Source organism: Malus domestica, chromosome 10 (assembly GCF_042453785.1).
Source record: "Malus domestica chromosome 10, GDT2T_hap1".
In the NCBI taxonomy this organism is placed as follows: domain Eukaryota; kingdom Viridiplantae; phylum Streptophyta; class Magnoliopsida; order Rosales; family Rosaceae; genus Malus; species Malus domestica.
The window spans coordinates 8,666,283-8,684,892 of NC_091670.1; the positions used below are offsets into that span (position 1 = coordinate 8,666,283).

The following is an 18,610-nucleotide window of genomic DNA, read 5'->3' on the forward strand; positions in this document are numbered from 1 at the left end:
TTGTTTGTTTTTGTCGATTACTTGTTTTTGTATTAGTTCACTTTTTCGTGCGTTGTCAATGTGTTTGTTGCAATATACGCACTACATATCATTTTCGTTGGTGATTTTCATTTGCCTTCAAGACTAGAGAAGGATTTGAGTAGAAAGGGTTGTCATGTAATGGTTTCTCAAACTAATCATACATTGTCTATATGAACCACTTGAAACGTCACTAGAATGGGAATCTTGATACCAACTTGTCACACCCCGATTTTCAATTTTCCTTCTTCGCTTAAGGGTGTGAACAAGGAAAACTAGACGGGAAAAAAAAATCCAAAGAAACTTTTATTCAAACAAAAGTAAATTGCATGGTACTATTACAAGAAAAGTAAAGGAAAAGAAACAACACATTCTCAACTTATTTTTTTCACAAGACCAAGTGTAAACATTTGCAAGAAGATCTTGAAGTTTCTGGATCACAGACTAAACTTCCGGTTGAAACCCTGCAACAAATTCATAAAGGGTGAGCCCTAAAAGCTCAGCATGGATCCTTTGTCTAACATGTTTTTTTATTAAATAAGAGATAAACTAACTCAAGATAAAAAAGAAAATTATATATTATCTTAATGAATATTGTACATTTTCCTAAAAACAAATTTAAAGATGATCAGACACTTGTTACTGGATATAAAGATTAATTTAACCTTGTAATTATGTAATTAAATGTCAAAAAACTGTAGGGTTTCAATTCATTACTGTGGAAGATTTGTTTAAGTAGCAGCAACTTTTCCTAAAGGACAACACAAATGGATGGTACAAATCAAATAAAAATAACAACCCTTAATTTTTACATTAAAAAGTCAACTAGAGAGGGACCCAAGAAACCATAAAGGGTGCTTCCAAAGACCAACTCGCCACCAAGGGTTGCGAGCTGCCAAAGGCGATACTGCTTATATGCAATAACTGAGGGGTAAAAGTTAGTTGTATTAGTCAAGCATATGCAATAATTGAGGGGGTGGCTGGAATAATGTTGCAGTTGCTTTGCTATGTTCAACAATTACTCCACTGAATTTTATTCGAATGAAAGCAATTAGTGTGTTTAATGAATGAAAGTAAAGAACTTGTAGTGTCATTTACATCGAATTACAATCATATCTTTCGAGACAAATAAGATGATTTTTTAGAAACTAATGATGCATTTAAGGAAATTTGTTTACAAAATTTAGAAACTTAGTTCCTACGTTTTCTGATTCGTTCGTTGAATTTGAAGGTTTTGGCAGCTCACCAAAATCTAGTTTTCCAAATAGCATCTGGAACACCAGATTTTGTATTGCTTAGTTCAATCTCTTTGGAAGAACTTGTTGCATTAGTTTCTACTTCTGTTAATCCATCATTTGCATTTGATGGTTTTGGAAGCTCGTGAATATTACCTTCTGAAACTTGCTTTAGTGCAGCATCAGCAGTGATAGTTTCTTGAACAGACCTTAAGTTGCTTGATTTAGTCTCGGGAGTAAAACTCATTGCATTAGTTCCTACTTTTGTTGATCCGTCCTTTGAATCCGATGGTTTTGATAGCTCAACAATAGTCTTTTCTGAAACTTGTTTTGACACCGTATAAGAAGTGATAGTTTGACTAACTACATCAATTCCTAGTTTTTCATATCCATCCTTAGACAATTTTGTTAGCTGGCCAATATCACCTTCTGAGATTTGCTTCAAAGCCATTTTAGTAGCGATAAATTCTTAAACACCGGGTCCTGCATTGCTTGATATAACCCCCTTTGTAGAACCCTCTGCACTAGTTCTTACTTCTGCAGATTCGTCCTTTGAAATTGATGGTTTTGGAGGCTCGCTCACATTTTTTGAAACTTGGTTCACATAAGTATGAATAGTGATAATATCTTGAACACCAACTTCTGTATTGTTTGATGCAATATCCTTGGCAGAACCCACAGTATTACTTTCTACTTTTCTTAATTCATCATTCAAATCCGATTGTTTTGGCAGCCCGCCAACTTTACCTTCTAAGACTTGTTTTAAAGAAGTATCAGTAGTTATGGTTTCTTGAATACCAGAATCTGTATTACTTAATGTGGTCTCCTTGGTAGAACCCATTGCATTCGCTTCAAGTTTTGTCGATCCATCCTTCAAATCCAATGCTTTTAGTAGCTCACCAACACTACCATCTAAGACTTGTTTCAAAGCAGTATCAGTAGTGATCGGTTCCGCGTTGCTAGATCTTGTATTGGTTGATGAAAGCTCCTTGGTAGAACCCAATGCATTAGTTTTTACTTTGTCTGGTATGTCCTTCGAAGTTGATGGTTTTAGTAACTCACCAACATTAGCTTCTGAAACTTGCTTCAAAGAATGAGCAGTGATACGTTCTTGAACTCCAAGTTCTGTATTGCTTGATGCAAGCTCCTTTGAAAAACTTGCTGCAATGGTTTCTATTTTCATCGGTCCATTCTTTAAATCTAATTCTTTTGGAAGCTCACCAACATTACCTTCTAGGACTTGCTTCGAACCAGTATTAGTAGTGATAGCTTTGTGATCACCACATTTTGAATTGGTTGATACAACTTCCTTGACAGAATTCACTACATTAATTCTTATTTTTTCGGGTTCATCCTTTGAATTTGATGATTTTGACAGCCCACTAGCATTTCCTCCTGACACTTGCTTCAAACCTGTATGAGTAATCATAGTTTCTTGAACACCAGATCTTGTATTATTTAATGCTGCATCCTTGGTAAACCTAACTGCATTAGTTCCTACTTTAGCCGATCCATCCTCTGAATCTGATGGTTTTCGAAGCTCACTAACATTACCTTCTGAGACTTGCTTCAAAGTCATATGAGCAGTGATAGTTTCTTGAACATTAGATCCTGCATTACTTGATGCAACCTTCTTGGTAAAACCCATTTTATTTGTTCTTACTTTTGCAAATTTATCCTCTGCATATGATGGTTCTGTAATATTACCAGCATTCCCTTCTGACACTGGCTTCATAGCAATATCAATGGTAGTTTCTTGGACACTAGATCTTGTATTGTTTGATGAAATCTGCTTGGTAGATTCCATTGCATTAACTTCCACTTTTTCTGATATGCTCTTCGAATTCAATGATTTTAGTAGTTCATCCACATTACCTTTTGAAATTTTCTTTGATGCACTACCCGTAGTGACAGCTTCTTGAGCAGCAGACACTGTGTAACTTGATGTAGTCTCGTTTTTAGAACCCACTGCATCATTCGCATTTGATTGTTTTGGTAGCTCACTCACATTACCTACGAATACCATCTTCAAACTAGATTTAGTAGTAACAGCTTCTTGAACACCAGACCCTATGTAACTTGATGCAGTCTCGTTTTTAGAACCTACTGCATCATTCGCATTTGATTGTTTTGGTAGCTCACTAACATTACCTATGGAGACTAACTTCAAACTAGATTGAGTAATGAAATTTTCTTGAGCACTAGATCCCCTATTTCTTGATGCAATATCCTTGGTAGAATCCACATCATTAGTTTCTACTTTTGTTAATATATCTTTCGAATCAAATGGTTTTGCAAGCTCACCAACATTAACCTCACAGACTTACTTCGAAGCAGTATGAGTAGTGGTAGGTTCTTGAACGCCAGATTCTATATTGCTTGATGTAGATTTAGAAGTCACTGAAGATAAATTTGTCAAACCAAGGTCCTGAACATCACTGACTTCCTGTATTTTCACATCCTGAATTGTACTTGAATCCTCTTTGGACACCAACAAGATGGAAGTCGGTTCCTAAAATATCAAAGAAGCCATAATTTAGAATCTTATATAGATTTATATAGTTTTTAGTATAAATTTCCAAAATCGAGTATAATTGCAACTTCACATGTCAAACTAAATGATATGACCAAACCATAATAATTGGTTGATATAAGAATTGTTAGATGCATAAATAGTCAAATATGCTTGCACTACAAAATGTGGATGCAACAGAAGCAAATACAGCTGCAATACAAGATTTCAATAAAATATGAAACCATGGAAGGTGCATAAACATATCATGTAGTTAGACATGCATATATCCAGAATCTCTTATTATTGATAAATCAACAATACAAATTCCATGAGAGCATTATGTATGCCACATGTGAAGTAAATTACTTGGACATGCACATCAATTAAACTGAGAAAAATAGAAAGAAAAAAAAACATCGATATGCACAACTTGACATTGCCTTCATGCACAATTATGTGGTTTACAAAGACATTTTGCATAGAACTTTCACTTTGATAGAACTAAAAAAGAACATGGCAGCTTGATGTCAAAGGAAAAAATTGGCGTTTAATAACAATAATGGTGTGCTGTAGATAATTCAAAAGGTACCTAAGTAAACCATGTGATCAAAAGACGTACAAACCTACAAATTTTGATTGAGGAAACAAGTTTAAACATTCTCTAACACATAGTGCTTAGGTAACTTACAGTAAGTGCCTTGTGATCATCAAAACGCGGTTCAACCATGGATTTATCTGACCAGGAAACATGCTTCTCATGTTCTAATGGTGGATTTTCTTTGGAAGAAACATATTGATAACTAGAATTTGAAGAAGCTTAATTCTCGTCCAAATTCTTAAAACGATCGACATCCGAATCTGAATTTGATATCAGTTTAGATATGTCTACTCGCATGCCTAAAGAAATTGAGTCAAAGGAAAATGCCCTTTCAGACGTTGAAGGGCTTGAGTCATAGATTGGATCATAGATTGGCTCCTTATGTTGATTGTCATCCACCATACCGCTCGTAAAGTGGACTTCTAAATCACCAAGTGAAGGTTGTGGTGAAACTGCAACCTTTAGAACGATATCACTTCTTGATTTGGAACTTGATGATCCACCTTTCCTTACATCTGAAACCTTTTCATCCACTTCTGACAATGATGACAAGCTTGACTCATCATTTATTTCCATAGGAGTAGCAAAGCCTCCTGTACCCAACACGCTTGGTTTCGAATTTTCCACTTTGCCCAATTTTATCTCTAGCTCATCATGTTGAACACCTTTTTTTCCATATTGTTCCATTATTTCCAGAGAATCTACATCTTCAAAGGATTGACTTCCATGGCCAACAAGATCATAAGATTGGTAAATGTTGGAGATCACTTCTGCTTCTTTAGCAAAGTCTTGCTCACTAAACTTTCTATCATCCATATTTGCTGCAGAACTCACTGATTCAGTATCAAGACTAGAACTCAATTTCAAATCACTAGCATCGCTTGATTGTCCTTGTAATGAGGAACAGCTTGCTCCTTCTGGAGCTAACTGTTCTAGTACAAAAAAAGGCCTCCACTTAAACTCTTGCCTCTCTTGCTTAGCATCCCCTATGCTCGATGGTCCCAAATTGAAGCCTTCATGCCTATGAAAGAACACTTCCTTGGGTTGAGATGTCATAAAGTGTTGTTGAAAATGGTCTCCCTTGGCATGATCAGGTTTATTTTCATTTGACTCATAAGGAAGATGAAATGGGTTTTTTCTTGGCAACAAAATCGATGGAGCAGAACCAGGAATGGGTGGTAACCCCATGCTATCATACGAACTATCATATTGAGGATCAAACGGGTTATGCTTTGTTGTCAATATTGGTGTAACATTAAAAGGATTTTCAGAACTATCTAAATCAATTAGATTCTTCTCAGCTGGTAAACTGAAGCTTTTCGTTGCTCTTCTCCTCACAATAGTTTCTAGGCATTGGTTCCTTTCAAGCTCCAAATTCCCCAAATCCATGAGATTCTTTTGGTCATCCTCTGTCCATTTGATTGCAAATTCATCTTCCTTTCCACCATGTGCTTCTTCTTCATCACCGTCATTATCATCAACCCCGTCCTCTTCTACTTCTCCACCTTTGTTTCGAATATCCTCATTTAACTCATTACTGCCATCGTTACTTCTATCAGTCTCAGAATCAGACTCATCATTAGCAGGTTGTGGAGCTTCTAAGTCTAAAAGAGGGCATAGCTCATCAAGGATTGGAAAAATGTCAACGATTGATGCATCTGGTGATGAACTCTCTGCCTTATCTGACCTATAATCTGAAGCCTCATCATCATCAGCATCAACATCACCACCACTAAGCTCCAAGTAGTGATCACCCTTATGAGCATCAACCGAATCTCGATTCTCATCTCCTACCCTTTGAACCAAAGAATGCTGCTTCTCATCAATTCTCACTTCCCTTGTCATGCCTTCATGCCTCGCTTTCTCCTTTTCAATATTTCGCCGGCTTTCCAACTCCTTATTGTCTAATTCTCTCCCTAACTCGGTCAATCTCTTCTCACTCAGAATGTTCTGCAAGCTCTCATTAATAAGTGGCACATATCTAACTGAACCTTCATAATCATCAACCTCACTACTCTCTGCAGTGTCCCTAGACTTTCGTAAAAGCCTTCCGATGGGAAAGCTCCCCTCTGTCTCAACAACAATGTCATCCCTCGAAACTTGAGTTCTAAGAGAAGCAATGGCACGGCTAATCTTTTGTTCCTTTTCGATTTTGGGTATGTCGGACTGGCCAAAAATCAAAAGGGTCCCAAGAAGAACAACAGAGCAGACAAATACAGGGGATGCATACACCAAAAGAGAAAACACAAAAGGAAATTCTCTATGCAGAAATAACAAGAAAAGCAGCATTCCCACAAGAAATGGATGATTGCAAACTGATCTGTAACATGTTCTGATTGAAATGCTCACAGATTTCCTGATCTTAACTCCAATTTTTAACACTAATTCCATGATTACTGCCGCTGAATTATAATTTTAAGCTCCAATCTACATGAATATATATAATTAATTAGACAAAACAGTCATTTGGGTACCCCAATAAATCAAAATTAAAAGCAGAAAATTATGAAAAATATAACAGAACATAAAGCCCACCTCAGAAGTTGAACCAAATGAAAATTCCAAGAAAATCAAATGAAGATGGACCCAATACCTGGAAGCAAGAAATTGAAATAAAAGTTGAGACTTTTGGTAAAAAGAAGAAAAAATGGAAATGAAAAGTGGCTGGAGAGAAAACGAAAGGACTCACCAGAAGAAGAAAATGGCAATGCAAATATCAGAGAAACCTGCATTTTGTTATTGGTAGCCATGCAATTGCAATTTTGCAAATGCATTCTCTGATTAATCAATTATATTTGCAGATAAAATTATGCTTGAATTAAGAATGTTTGATGGGTAATGTGAGTGGAAGGGATGATCACTGCAAACCATGAACGACAACAATTGAATATCCATTATTTATTTATTTTGGTTTTTTTGTTGTGTTTTGGGTTTAGTCGGAAGTTCAATGTCTCACCGCCTCAAACAACGGATGATGTTCACGTAAAAAGTGCTTTTTCAGACTCAACATTGGTATTGAACCTATATGGGCTTTGACCAGATTTTTGGGTGATTACGATTAACTTCGTCAATTTTTCTATTTATAAAGTTGCATGTGATTCGCACGTAATATTTCAGAACGACTGCATATTAGTATTTCAAACGTCACAATATCCTTCAAAAAGATCACGTGCGAGTCGTGGAACTTTTCCACAGAGAGAGTTATAAGGATATTGGATAAGTATACAATTAACACCATTAAAAGATTTTGCTTTGTTCACCACCTTCAACCAGCATAGTACCTAATACATTCATTTCTCATCAGCTCCCTTCAATGCCAATAATGCAGCTCCATAAGCAGCCTCCGTTTGAGTTGCACGACTCACCGGCAGACCGAGTACCCTCTCTCTTATCTTGGTCCATTTCTCGTTCTTGGCACCACCTCCGGCTGTGAACACTTGATCAACTTGAGTTGCTCCTAGATCCTTCAGTAAGCTGTAAGCTTTCGCCTGTTTCAGTTCACAAGTGAAGGTTTCAGTGTCATCAGCCTCTGATTTTGTTTATTATGTCTCTCATATTTCCATGGTGTTTGTCTATCGAGCTTGATTAGAGGGAAGGAAATCTCCGTACCTCTATACGCGCAATGGATTCAAGAATCCCTTGCAGAAACTCCACCTCACTTTCTGGGCGTGGATGTAACCTGCACAAAGAACAAAAACTAATCAACCATCCAAAATACACTAGTGAGTTTGTTCGCAAAGACGCATACATGTGCATAAAAGCACGTGGGTATGTATCTTCGTGTATAGTTAGTCACAATAAAAATACATGAGATGTCTGTTTTGAGCTACATCGTTTTCTTCAGGCAGATTACGCTTCCATGAAATGTTCATTGTAGCGTTAGATGACCAAGCTGTGGAACATGATCCCATGAACATTGTTAAGCCCGACGAAGCTTAAAATGCTAACGTATATACCATGAACTTGGTGCATTCATTGTGCTCTGCTTCCAGTGAATAAACTAATGCGAACATGTAATGTTTCTAGAGAAACCATGTTATCGTGCACTACTTTTATTGCGCAAACAAATGACCAAGTTTCTGCACATTAAGGTCCAAGCTTATATGCAAAAAGACCAGGATAAATTGGATGATACTATCAAATATCTATCATAACAAGATCCATTTCTAGTTTATCTCAAAAAGTACAGACAATACAACGTACCTAGGAGCCAAATTTGGATCTGCAACTGGAAACCTCTCGCCAACTGTTTGCAGAGGGTAGTAGTCTAGAGAAGAGGTTTCCATGGGATTAATTTGCTCGCTCAATCTCTCTAGTTGCTCATCAGTAAAAATTTGTCTAAGAACAGCTCCACCGGTATTTGACGCGCCTCCAACAAGCCACTTATCATCAAGGCGATGACTATACACTCCAAACCGCGCATCTTCAATCCTAGTGGTGCTCAGAAGTTTTATTGCGAGCGTAGAACCTAAAGAAGTGACCTATATACAAAAACCATATACAGTTCAAAACATAAGGATCAATAGTGCTCGAGTGCATTGAGAATCGACAAAATCTCAGGAAACTAATAAATGCATCATCTGTACATGTGAAAAACAGCACTATCAATTTCAAAGAAGGCAGCAAGATAGGGTTTGCAAAATATTTGAAGTGCTGGGGTGTAAATTATGGTGGAAAAAAAGAATACAGAGCGATGCATATAGAAATTTAAGACTCAGCGATGTGGGTCTGCCAGTATGGCTACGGCTATACCAAAGAAAATTTTCACATCAAGAGATACATATAATACAACTAATTTTGTGTGTGTAAGAAGGAACACAGAGAACTCTCACAGCTTTCCCAGGTTGTGTTGCACGAGCTGCTAGAAACGCCGCTATACTATCAGTGGTTCCTGTGCATACAACACAATCATTTGGGAAACCTGCAAGGACATTTTATATATTGTCAGGATAACAGTGCAGAAAGATGCTAAGACATGTACTGCATAACTTGCAGTATCTCTTCACCATTCACTCTAAACCTGAGTAAACAAGCGGTAAAAAGTTATAAAACATAAATGTATAAAATGATGTGTCCACTACTGGCCAAGTTGCAAGAACACATACCGAAATCTGATCTTATGTCATCTTTCAAACGACCAATTGAAGTTCCAGGAGCTCTCACCGAAGGTAAAAGCTGTGAATATGGCTGAGAGAGAAGCCAAGGTGGATAGGACTCAAGCTCAGGATCATAACCCACCTAAGACATGTACAAATAAAATCGCGTTTTCTAAATGTAGATATTTAATCATTTGTAGGCAGAAGATGTAAAAAAGAAACCTAAAAACGGATAGCTGAAAAACTACCTTCAGAGCATTATTATAATCAGACACTCCAAGCTTTCCATGAAGAAGCCACAACAGCCAATCTGCTTGATGTAACAAAAGTGCAGATTTCTTGTTTGAATTGTCATTCTCCCACCACGAGACAAGCTTGCACAGAGTGGAGGAACCAGAGCAGACTGTATGATTCAGAGGAGCGATAGACTTTACCGTCGGTAAAGCATCAGGGCAACTCTCATTATAGAGGAAAGGTTTACATAACGGTTCCCCCGTACTGCTGCATATTCAAATTCAAAAGCCTACTTCAAATGTGATTATACAAAAACAAGCATAAGCATCAAATCTCTAAGCCAACCACCTGTCTACAATGAGAGTAGTTGCAGAAGTCCCATCAATGGAAATGGAAGCAATAAGCTCACGGAGATGGGATGGAACGTCTTCAAGCAGCGAGAAGAGTGTCGCTTTCCATGAACGTGCCCAATCCACTTTTTCTTGACTCTTTCTAGACAATGTAAAGAATATATCGAATACTTGGACTATAAAATATGATGCAGTAACTTAGGAAACGGAAACCAGTTCATTCTTCTTAATAATTATAAGATCCGCCATAACGAAATCCAATTTTGACCTCTGACCTATCAAATTATACTCGAAAACCACTAATTCCACGTAGCTTCACCATTGTACGATATGGACAACTTTTTCTTTCTTGGTCGAAATTTTTAACAAACAACTTCTGACTGAAAATTTACCTTTAATAATTCACTCCCTCTCAACCATTCTATATGAGAAAATCAAGTATCAAGAAACTACCACAACCCCATTACAGTACCATTCAACAACTCTAGTTCAAGCACAAGCATTGTACCAATTTTTAATGCATACACTACACTCCCTGTATTAGTCATCACAGGAAATGATTTCGAAAATGGTCTCAAGCATTTTAGTCAGACAAAATTGACCATATGGACATGCTCTATTAAGAACCTCACTATATGATGACTGACCAGATATTAGAGTGCGTGTCAGCAATGTGGTCAGTTTTGTGTGTCGAAATAGCATTACTCAAAAAACTAAAGTTTGAAAGAAATGATTAGCTGCGTAATACCATAAAAAGAGGGTACTCTCTCTTTCCCTCAGCATGAATAGTCCCTCGCTTGTCGATGAGGGCAAACCTCGCTCCGGAAGTACCGAAGTCCATTCCGAGATAAAGCCGCTCCTTCCCAACTGAAACACCAACCTGAGCTTCATCGTCATTGCTTCCAACAGCCATTGGTACTTGTGGACCTCTTGGCCGCCATCTCGGTCTTGCTTGCTTGTTATTCACGCCATTACACAGCCCATTTCTTGAAAACTCGGTCCGTAAACTGAACATCCCTGAAGCATCAAACACTTATCAGCTTGAACTTGATGCACAACTACTATAACTACTTGGTGTTGGTGATGAGAGAGAGAAAGAGAGAGAGAGACCATGTGTATGTGTATGTGTCGGGGATGTTGACCATGGAAACAGGAAGGAGGTTGCAGTTGCAGGATTGTAAAGAGAGGCAAGCAGCATACTCTTGCAAGTGTGGTGCTCTCTGCTTTTAGCTCTACTGAGATAAGTGACGAGGGGACGGAAGGAGCAGCCTTTCAATTGGGACTCACATCACGTGAATAAACTTGGGCCTATTTTCGGTCCCCTTTTTGGGCCTTTGGGTTCTCCTTATTAAGTCACTTTGTTTTTTACTCTTTCTCGTATCATTTTGTCTTAAGGAAAATAATAAATACACACCATTTTTTAACATAACGAGAAGAGAAACGCAAAGGTATCGTTCCAATGTCAGGAAATGAATTGTAATATATAACTCACAAAATTCAATTTATTTTGAATGGGAAACGAATGTCAGCTTCTAGACTTTGTGCAAATTGAAATGAGATGATGAATTTTTCATAAAGAAAACTTATGATTTCAATCCTCCCATTTTGTAGGGATTTTGAAGGGATTAAGAAGTTGTTTGGAAGTGAGGTGCTTAAAAAAAAAAGCACCCATGAAAAAAAGCTGTGAGGGTTTTAGGTGTTTGGTAAACTAAAAACAAATGGCTTATTTTGGAAGCTGCTGTCAGAATAAGCTGAAATCAAAGGAAAAAGCTGAAGCTGCTATTTGCAGCTTTGGAAAACTGGTTTTTTTTTCAAAGCACACGGAGCTACAGTGCTCCTTTAATGAAAAGACCCACTATCAGATTGCTTTTTTTTCCAAAAGCACTTTTACAAAAAAGTTTACCAAACACTCTGCTGATTTATTTCACATCCGTTTATTCTCACAGCACATCTGCTTATTCTCACAGCAGCTTTTTTTTAAAGTACAACAATACCAAGCATTCCAGACATAAAGTATGGAAAGGTGTCTAGAACTTCCCCACAGGACCTACCCCCAACCTAGAGTAGCTAGATGATGAGAGATTTTTCAATGCGACCGTCACACGAGGTGGTACACCACATGTTTCTATATAAATGGTTGAATATGTGTATTAAAAGATTAATAACTTAAAAATTAAAATTTTTCACCACTTACATAAAAACACGTGATGTACCATCCATGTTCCCATCACAACTAAAAATTTTTCCCTAGGTGAGGAAGTCGTGGTAAGAATGAGTTTTGCTCTAATGCTCAAAAATAATATTCTAAAGCTTTCGTACGTTCTCCGTTACTTATGTGGATAAGGCCTATGGTATAGATTATATAACTTCTTGCGATTATGCACTATTTGAATAAGAATCCATTTTTTGAAATATCCCCGCTTTTGTGCTTTGGTGGGTCTTCAAGATCCTTTCAATGACATATGTGTTGAAGGGATATCTATATGATTCAATCGATTGCGTAAAGCCCACAGTAGCAATGGAACTAGGGAAAGTATACAGAAGGGATATCTATATGATTCGATCGATTGCGTAAAGCCCACAGTAGCAATGGAACTAGGAAAAGTATACAGAAAAGACTGTTATTTTCTATTGCATTAGCATTTTCATTAGTACTAGATTAGTATTAGTTCGTGATCTCAGCTCAGTGATTCATATGTGTTCTTCATGATTAATTCATCCATTTAGTAAATTATATATTTCAATCCAATTATTATACCAAACGAAGCAAAAAATTCTCATGTGACAAATCACAAAAATAAAAAGATAAACAAAAAAAAAACAAATTATGGATCATTGAAGCACTACTTAATATATTTTTAGTAATCTAAAATGAAAGTTCTTCGATTTGGTGAGTACAATTATCTTGTATAGGATTGGATGACATGACACAATGAGATTGGACGTGGGGATCTTCTTGTTTAAGCTATACATTGATCCGATTTAGATTGATATTTTTATGCTGAAAAGTGAAAACAACAAAAAGGGGAAGAAAATAAATAAATAAGAAACAATGGAGCCCAGGTGAGCAAAAGGCCCCAACTGCACGTGAGTGAGGGAGGCATTTGAAGAACGTCAGAGAAAAAAGTGGGGAAAGGTAAGGGTGAGGGCGACAGGACAGCTTAGTTTAGCTAGCTTCTCTTCTCCTCAAGGTCCCTCCACTCAAACACCTCTAAAGACGGGACCACACAAACACCAGAAACAAAAAGATTTTGCAAATGCATTATATTTAAGGATGTAATATCCACACACCCTATTTTACTTCTCACACATCTTTTTAATTTTTTGACCATCGGATCGGATGAATTGAAGAAGATCAACGGACAGAAATTATCAAGGGGTATATGAGAAGTAAAATAGGATGTGTGGATAGCACATCCCTATATTTATATTGGTTTTGGCAATTTCAAGCCCTCCAAGAGCAAATGAGTGCCAAATTATTTTGAATTCTTTCCTTGTACTCTTGCATCGTACCAGAATATGTAATTATGTATGATTTAACCTGACCCAGAGAATGAAAGAAGCACAAGGCCTTTTTATTGAATTGTCTTTTTTTTTTCTTTTTTCTTTTTTAATAAGAGTGATATTTTATATTAAAATTATTTTCAACTCTTTGGTTAAAATCTACAATCTTTAATCTAGAAAATTTAGGTTTTGACCTAAAAACAGTTTTTCTCTCTAAACCTTCTGAGTTAAATTTAAAAAAAAAAAAATACTAGGCGTACGTATATGGTGGGTCAGCGCATTAACCCAAGGGGAAATTTTAGGCTAAATTTACCCCAGAAATAAATTTTGGGTTAAAACTCATATTTGGTCCAAGGGTTGGAACAAGTTGGGGTAGGTTTAGAACCTAAAATTTAAGTTTTACTCCAAGAGTTGGAGTAGGTCTAAGAGGGGGTTAAACCCAGTGCGCAGTGAATTAAAAAGGAATACTTTAACCACTAAGACAATTCATTGCTTGCCTCAAAAGACTATTTTTGAATAACAAAATAAAAATGCGACTCCACCCAAATGAAGAATGGTAGTTCCACCATTGTCGATTATGTTTTGTAATACTAACTAGCAAAACACACTTAAAAATAGTATTCTTGTATTCTTTCATGACAAAAGAATTAATGAAATGTAAAGTGCAAGACAAGTATTTTGAAGTGTTAAGTCATTGACGTTAGCCTAGTGGTGAAGATGGGTATGAGAATATGTAGAAGTACGTTATGGTTCGAAACCTTTCGATATAAAAAAAAATGAAAAATGTGTTTAGCCAAGTTTAACATGTTTTTATTTGTTCTTAGTTTCTTCATATTCTTTTTTTTTTTAATCAAGGAGAATAAAGAGTGTGCCATGCTAAAAGAATAAACTTTTTATTTAAATTCAATCATAGTCTTTTTGTTTTTATGCCAATAGTTAAACAATAGTCGAGGTTATCAATTGTATATCATCTCCATAATAGAAAGTCAAACTCAGGAATGCATAAAACTTGCCATTTTATTGTTTAATTAATATGAAGTGGTTATATAATATTCAATGCTACAAAAATGGGTTTAAGACACGACTCCAATACCCACGTTGATGGTAGACTAATCCCCTCCCCATGCAGTCCAACACCACATGAGACAGTAATGTACTTTGATTCTAAAATGGTACGTCAAAACAGAACCAGTAACCCGATGTGAGTTCAAATTCGGGTTGAGATTTCCAAACATTTGTTTGCTTTCTACTAGACCAACCCCTTGGAGTTTGAGGATTGATACACGAGACATCTTATGTTTCAACATATTGAAAGACAAGTATGACTAAATTAAAAGCTATTTGAAAGCTCATTCGTTTGTTAATTGATCAATAAGCATAGTCGTCCACTAATCATGCTACATACCAAACTTAACTTTAAATAACAACAAAAAAATATTAACCATATAATTCCAAAACCAAAAGACTAGATAACCCCACAATCCAAGTAGCATCCAAATGTATTCTTTCTAACATTTATTTTTGTTAACAGAACTTACATGATTAATGATTTGAAAGTAAACTAATGAAAATGACATATGTTCACTCCTCGATCTGGACTGCTACAATGACTGCAGCGGTGCTCTGCATCGGTAAGGTTCGTCTGGCCATTGCGTTGAGCTGCGAGGAGCAGAGGCATGGGGTTATGTCATTGTTGTCGATACAAATTTTCACCATTTTCAGTTTTGACAAAAATGCATCTGCAAAACAATCAACACATTTAATCAAATATCAAAAGCCTCACGCACCCATGATGAGTTGGGGGGTTTGACAAATGGATTTCTAATGCTAAGTTAGTCTCTCTGAAAAGAGTGAGTGTTTAGCGTAATCTATGTATAGAAAAGTTTCACTTGTTTTTTTTGTGGAGAAATAAGGTATTTATAGGGAAAGTGGCCGATTTTTAGTGTAGGTTTTGGGGAGAATATTCCCAAGATATTGTGTAAATAAATCTTGGAATAATTGTGAAGATATTCCAGAATAAATGTGATTGAGATTACTTACTTGATAGGGTTTGTCTTCAATTGAGAGTGTATTAAATGTAGGATTTAGTAATTAATTCTATATCTAATGTCTTTGACTTTTCCTTGCCACGAGCAAGGTAGCTTTGAGCAATCATAGTTAGTTGCTTGAACTTTCCAGGGATGATGAGCTGTGCGTGGGAGTACCTGAGAAGTTTGCCCATGTAATGAGGGCAATCTTTTCTTTCTCAGGCAAAAGTCCATGTGTCACCTTGTGGATTTTTGTGGTTATTTTTTGGCTCCACATGGTCTCCGTCCTTGAACATAGGGCGTTCCGTTCATCATGGTTTCAAAATTTTCCACCATTGTATCCTTTCCTCCAAGGCTAATCAAATACCCTTTTAAAAATTTCAGTGGCTAGGAGCATGTGAGAAATTTACGTAACAGAAAAGTCTGAAAGTAATTGTGAGAGCCTTTTTCGAGAATTAAATCGAGCGTCTATGAAAGCACCAATTTGTGGTAGCAAATTCTCACCATCTTTAGTCTTGAAAAAATTGTACCCACAAAACAAATAAACACCTTTGATCAACTGCCAAAGCCATGTGTTTCCATGAGGGGGTTAGCCAATGAATATCTGATGCCCAAGTAAGTTTTCAGAAAAGAGAGATTTTAGGGCTTAATTGCGTATCAAAAGCTTACCACAAATTGGTGGAGGTAGGTATTTATAAAGCTAGGCCCCGCCACATTTGTAGGATTTTGCCCTGACATATCGACATACGATTGGCCTAGGTGAGTCATTCGTAGGATCGATGCGAAAAGAATTATCCCAAGATATTATTCAATAAACAATCTCTTCGAATTATCTTGTGGAATCCTTAATTGTATTTGATTGTGATTCCTTATTTGATAGAGTTGACCTTCTATTAGGATAGTATAAAAATATGATTTAGTAATTAGTCCTATCTTTAATACCTTTAAATTTTCTCCTTGTCATTGGCAGAAGAGCTTGATAAGGTTGGCCTCCAATGATATTGATGTGGGGTCTCGCCAATTTAATAAGGACATTCTTAGTAAAAATCCACATGTTAGTTTCAGGAATTTTCATATTATTTTTTACTCCACAAATATATTTGTAAAACTAAAAAATAAATGTTTTAGTGATCCGATGAACTATACATAAAGGGGTGTACTATCCACACACCCCATTTTACTTCTCACACACCCCTTAATAATTTATGTTTGTTGATCTTCTTCAATTATCCGATCCGATGGTTGAAAATTAAAAAGATGTGTGAGAAGTAAAATGAGGTGTGTGGATATCACACCCCCTACATAAATTTTCAAAATAACAGTGGGTCGATCCTTCTTATTGCATTTGTAAGGGTTTTTTAGAGGGGGTACTTGGATTTAGGGCAAAAAATTTGAGTTGTTGTTGGATTTAGTCTAGTTCCCTATTTTTCAACTTTAATTAAATTTCTTGATTTATGCATCTTTATTCAAACGGTTAAATATGAAAATCTAACTACTTTTGTGGAAAATAGTTTAAACAAAAATTACATGTCATCGTATATGATATCTATACCATATGTTGATAAAATACATTTAACTTGTTGTTGAACAAAAATTGTACACAATATGTAAACAAATAATTCACTCGACACAATTTCACCCTCGTTCATTTTTCTAAAGAGGGTTTTATTAATTCGAGTTCAACCCATTCTAGACTATGTCTCTATTAATCACAATCCTTCGTTAAAAGGAAAAACCCTCTGATTCCAATATAAATAAATCGTGACTTAGGGATTTGGGTGTTTATTTGATTTTGCGGTTGCACCTAGGTTGAGCTCTAGATTGCCTACGTACCCATCAAGTCACTCATAGTTCCTTATGTATTTGTTGGGGTTTGATGCCTTGTACAGTTTCAGCTTATGCGGGCAAAGCACATTTGATGCCTTATGTAGTTTTAGCTAGTGCGGGCGAGAACTTTGAGCCATTGGAGCATTTGATGCTTTGTACAGTTTTAGCTCGTGCGGGCAAGGACTTTGAGCCATTGGAGCGAAACACAGCTTCGTGCCATTTGATATTTGATATGTCTTCATGCCATTTGAAGCGGCTTTGTGCCATTTGATTTGACGTGACTTTGTGCCATTTGAATTTTGACATGGCTTCATGCCATTTGAGACTTTTCTTCGACTTTGTGCCATTTGGGATTTGATATGGCTTCGTGCCACTTGGTATTTGATACATGGAATGAGCTTCACCAATTTGAGGTGGTGAGTCCAACGAGTTTGGTACTTTGAGATGCTTCACATCCACGGTATTTGGATAATTTTTGTGCATGAATTTGGCACCGTCCACGTTATCTCCGTATTGGTTGGACTCAATGTGTCTTCATCATACTGTTGGGTTTTTGCCCATTTATTTTGGCCTAAGCTATTTGATAAGGCCAAAAAATCATGGACTTGGGAAATTTGACAGCAAACTTTTTTTCTTCTTGATCTTTCCAAGTCCAAATAGGACTTTTTCATGGAATTAGGAAGACAACTATCTTCTGTTATCTATTTGAGGATGTGGCAAAGCTTTTAGAATTTTATGAAGTCAATGAGAGTTGTTGCATGTCTTTGTTTTCTGTTGAGACTAACACGATCTTCTTTTTGCATGTAAATTTCGTGAGTCATCGCCACATTATTTATTCATGAAATAATGATCTTTTTCAATCCTTGGTGTCATAGAGTAGTTGCCGCAAGAGATTGATAATGTTGACTATCGTTTCTTCTTTGCTTCATCTTGGTGCTTGTAGAATACTTGATGAGTGTTCTATTAAGCAGGTGGAACATGGACAGCAACTGCACCAATTTTGGTACACCATGAGCTTGAGCCTAGTCTTCCAATTGTCATTTGACTTTGTAGGATTAGCTTTGTAGGCTCTCTGTCTCCATGCTGTAGAGACATCAAATGGCAAATTTTGTTTTGTACCCTTTGTCATTTTGTCTCCATATTTACTTGTTTCATGCACCATATTCAATCAATGGGGCCATGCTTATAATGCCCATGTGAGTGGAA

The 18,610-nt window shown here is 36.6% G+C and overlaps 2 protein-coding genes across 3 annotated transcripts; both read right to left on the reverse strand.

Moving 5' to 3' along the window:
* Positions 1–300: 300 nt before the first annotated feature.
* On the reverse strand, positions 301–6,702 carry LOC114827544 (uncharacterized). 2 transcript variants are annotated; one of them, XM_029109553.2, is made up of 3 exons: positions 4,457–6,702; positions 3,581–3,765; positions 301–482 (listed from the first exon to the last, which is right to left on the reverse strand). In XM_029109553.2, exon 1 carries the CDS (start codon positions 6,653–6,655, stop codon positions 4,586–4,588), a length of 2,070 nt encoding a protein of 689 aa, XP_028965386.2. In that variant the 5' UTR covers positions 6,656–6,702; the 3' UTR covers positions 301–482; positions 3,581–3,765; positions 4,457–4,585. The 2 variants fall into 2 exon arrangements, with proteins under 2 accessions (XP_028965386.2, XP_028965385.2); XM_029109552.2 differs by having other exon boundaries at positions 3,558–3,765.
* Positions 6,703–7,477: 775 nt separating this feature from the next.
* On the reverse strand, positions 7,478–11,352 carry LOC103445123 (D-ribulose kinase). Its single transcript, XM_008384106.4, has 9 exons — positions 11,157–11,352; positions 10,795–11,063; positions 10,045–10,184; positions 9,711–9,963; positions 9,472–9,604; positions 9,199–9,287; positions 8,570–8,847; positions 7,976–8,045; positions 7,478–7,854 (listed from the first exon to the last, which is right to left on the reverse strand). Exons 1-9 carry the CDS (start codon positions 11,242–11,244, stop codon positions 7,657–7,659), a joined length of 1,518 nt encoding a protein of 505 aa, XP_008382328.2. The 5' UTR covers positions 11,245–11,352; the 3' UTR covers positions 7,478–7,656.
* Between the last annotated feature and the right edge of the window lie 7,258 nt (positions 11,353–18,610).

Coding starts and splice junctions, on each gene's coding strand:
- LOC114827544 (XM_029109553.2), bottom strand. CDS start 6,655: ATGCTGCTTTTCTTGTTATTTCTGCATAGAGAATTTCCTTTTGTGTTT.
- LOC103445123 (XM_008384106.4), bottom strand. CDS start 11,244: ATGCTGCTTGCCTCTCTTTACAATCCTGCAACTGCAACCTCCTTCCTG. Junction 8,848..9,198: donor CAACACAACCTGGGAAAGCT/GTGAGAGTTCTC, acceptor TTTTGTATATAG/GTCACTTCTTTAGGTTCTAC. Junction 7,855..7,975: donor AATCCATTGCGCGTATAGAG/GTACGGAGATTT, acceptor GAACTGAAACAG/GCGAAAGCTTACAGCTTACT.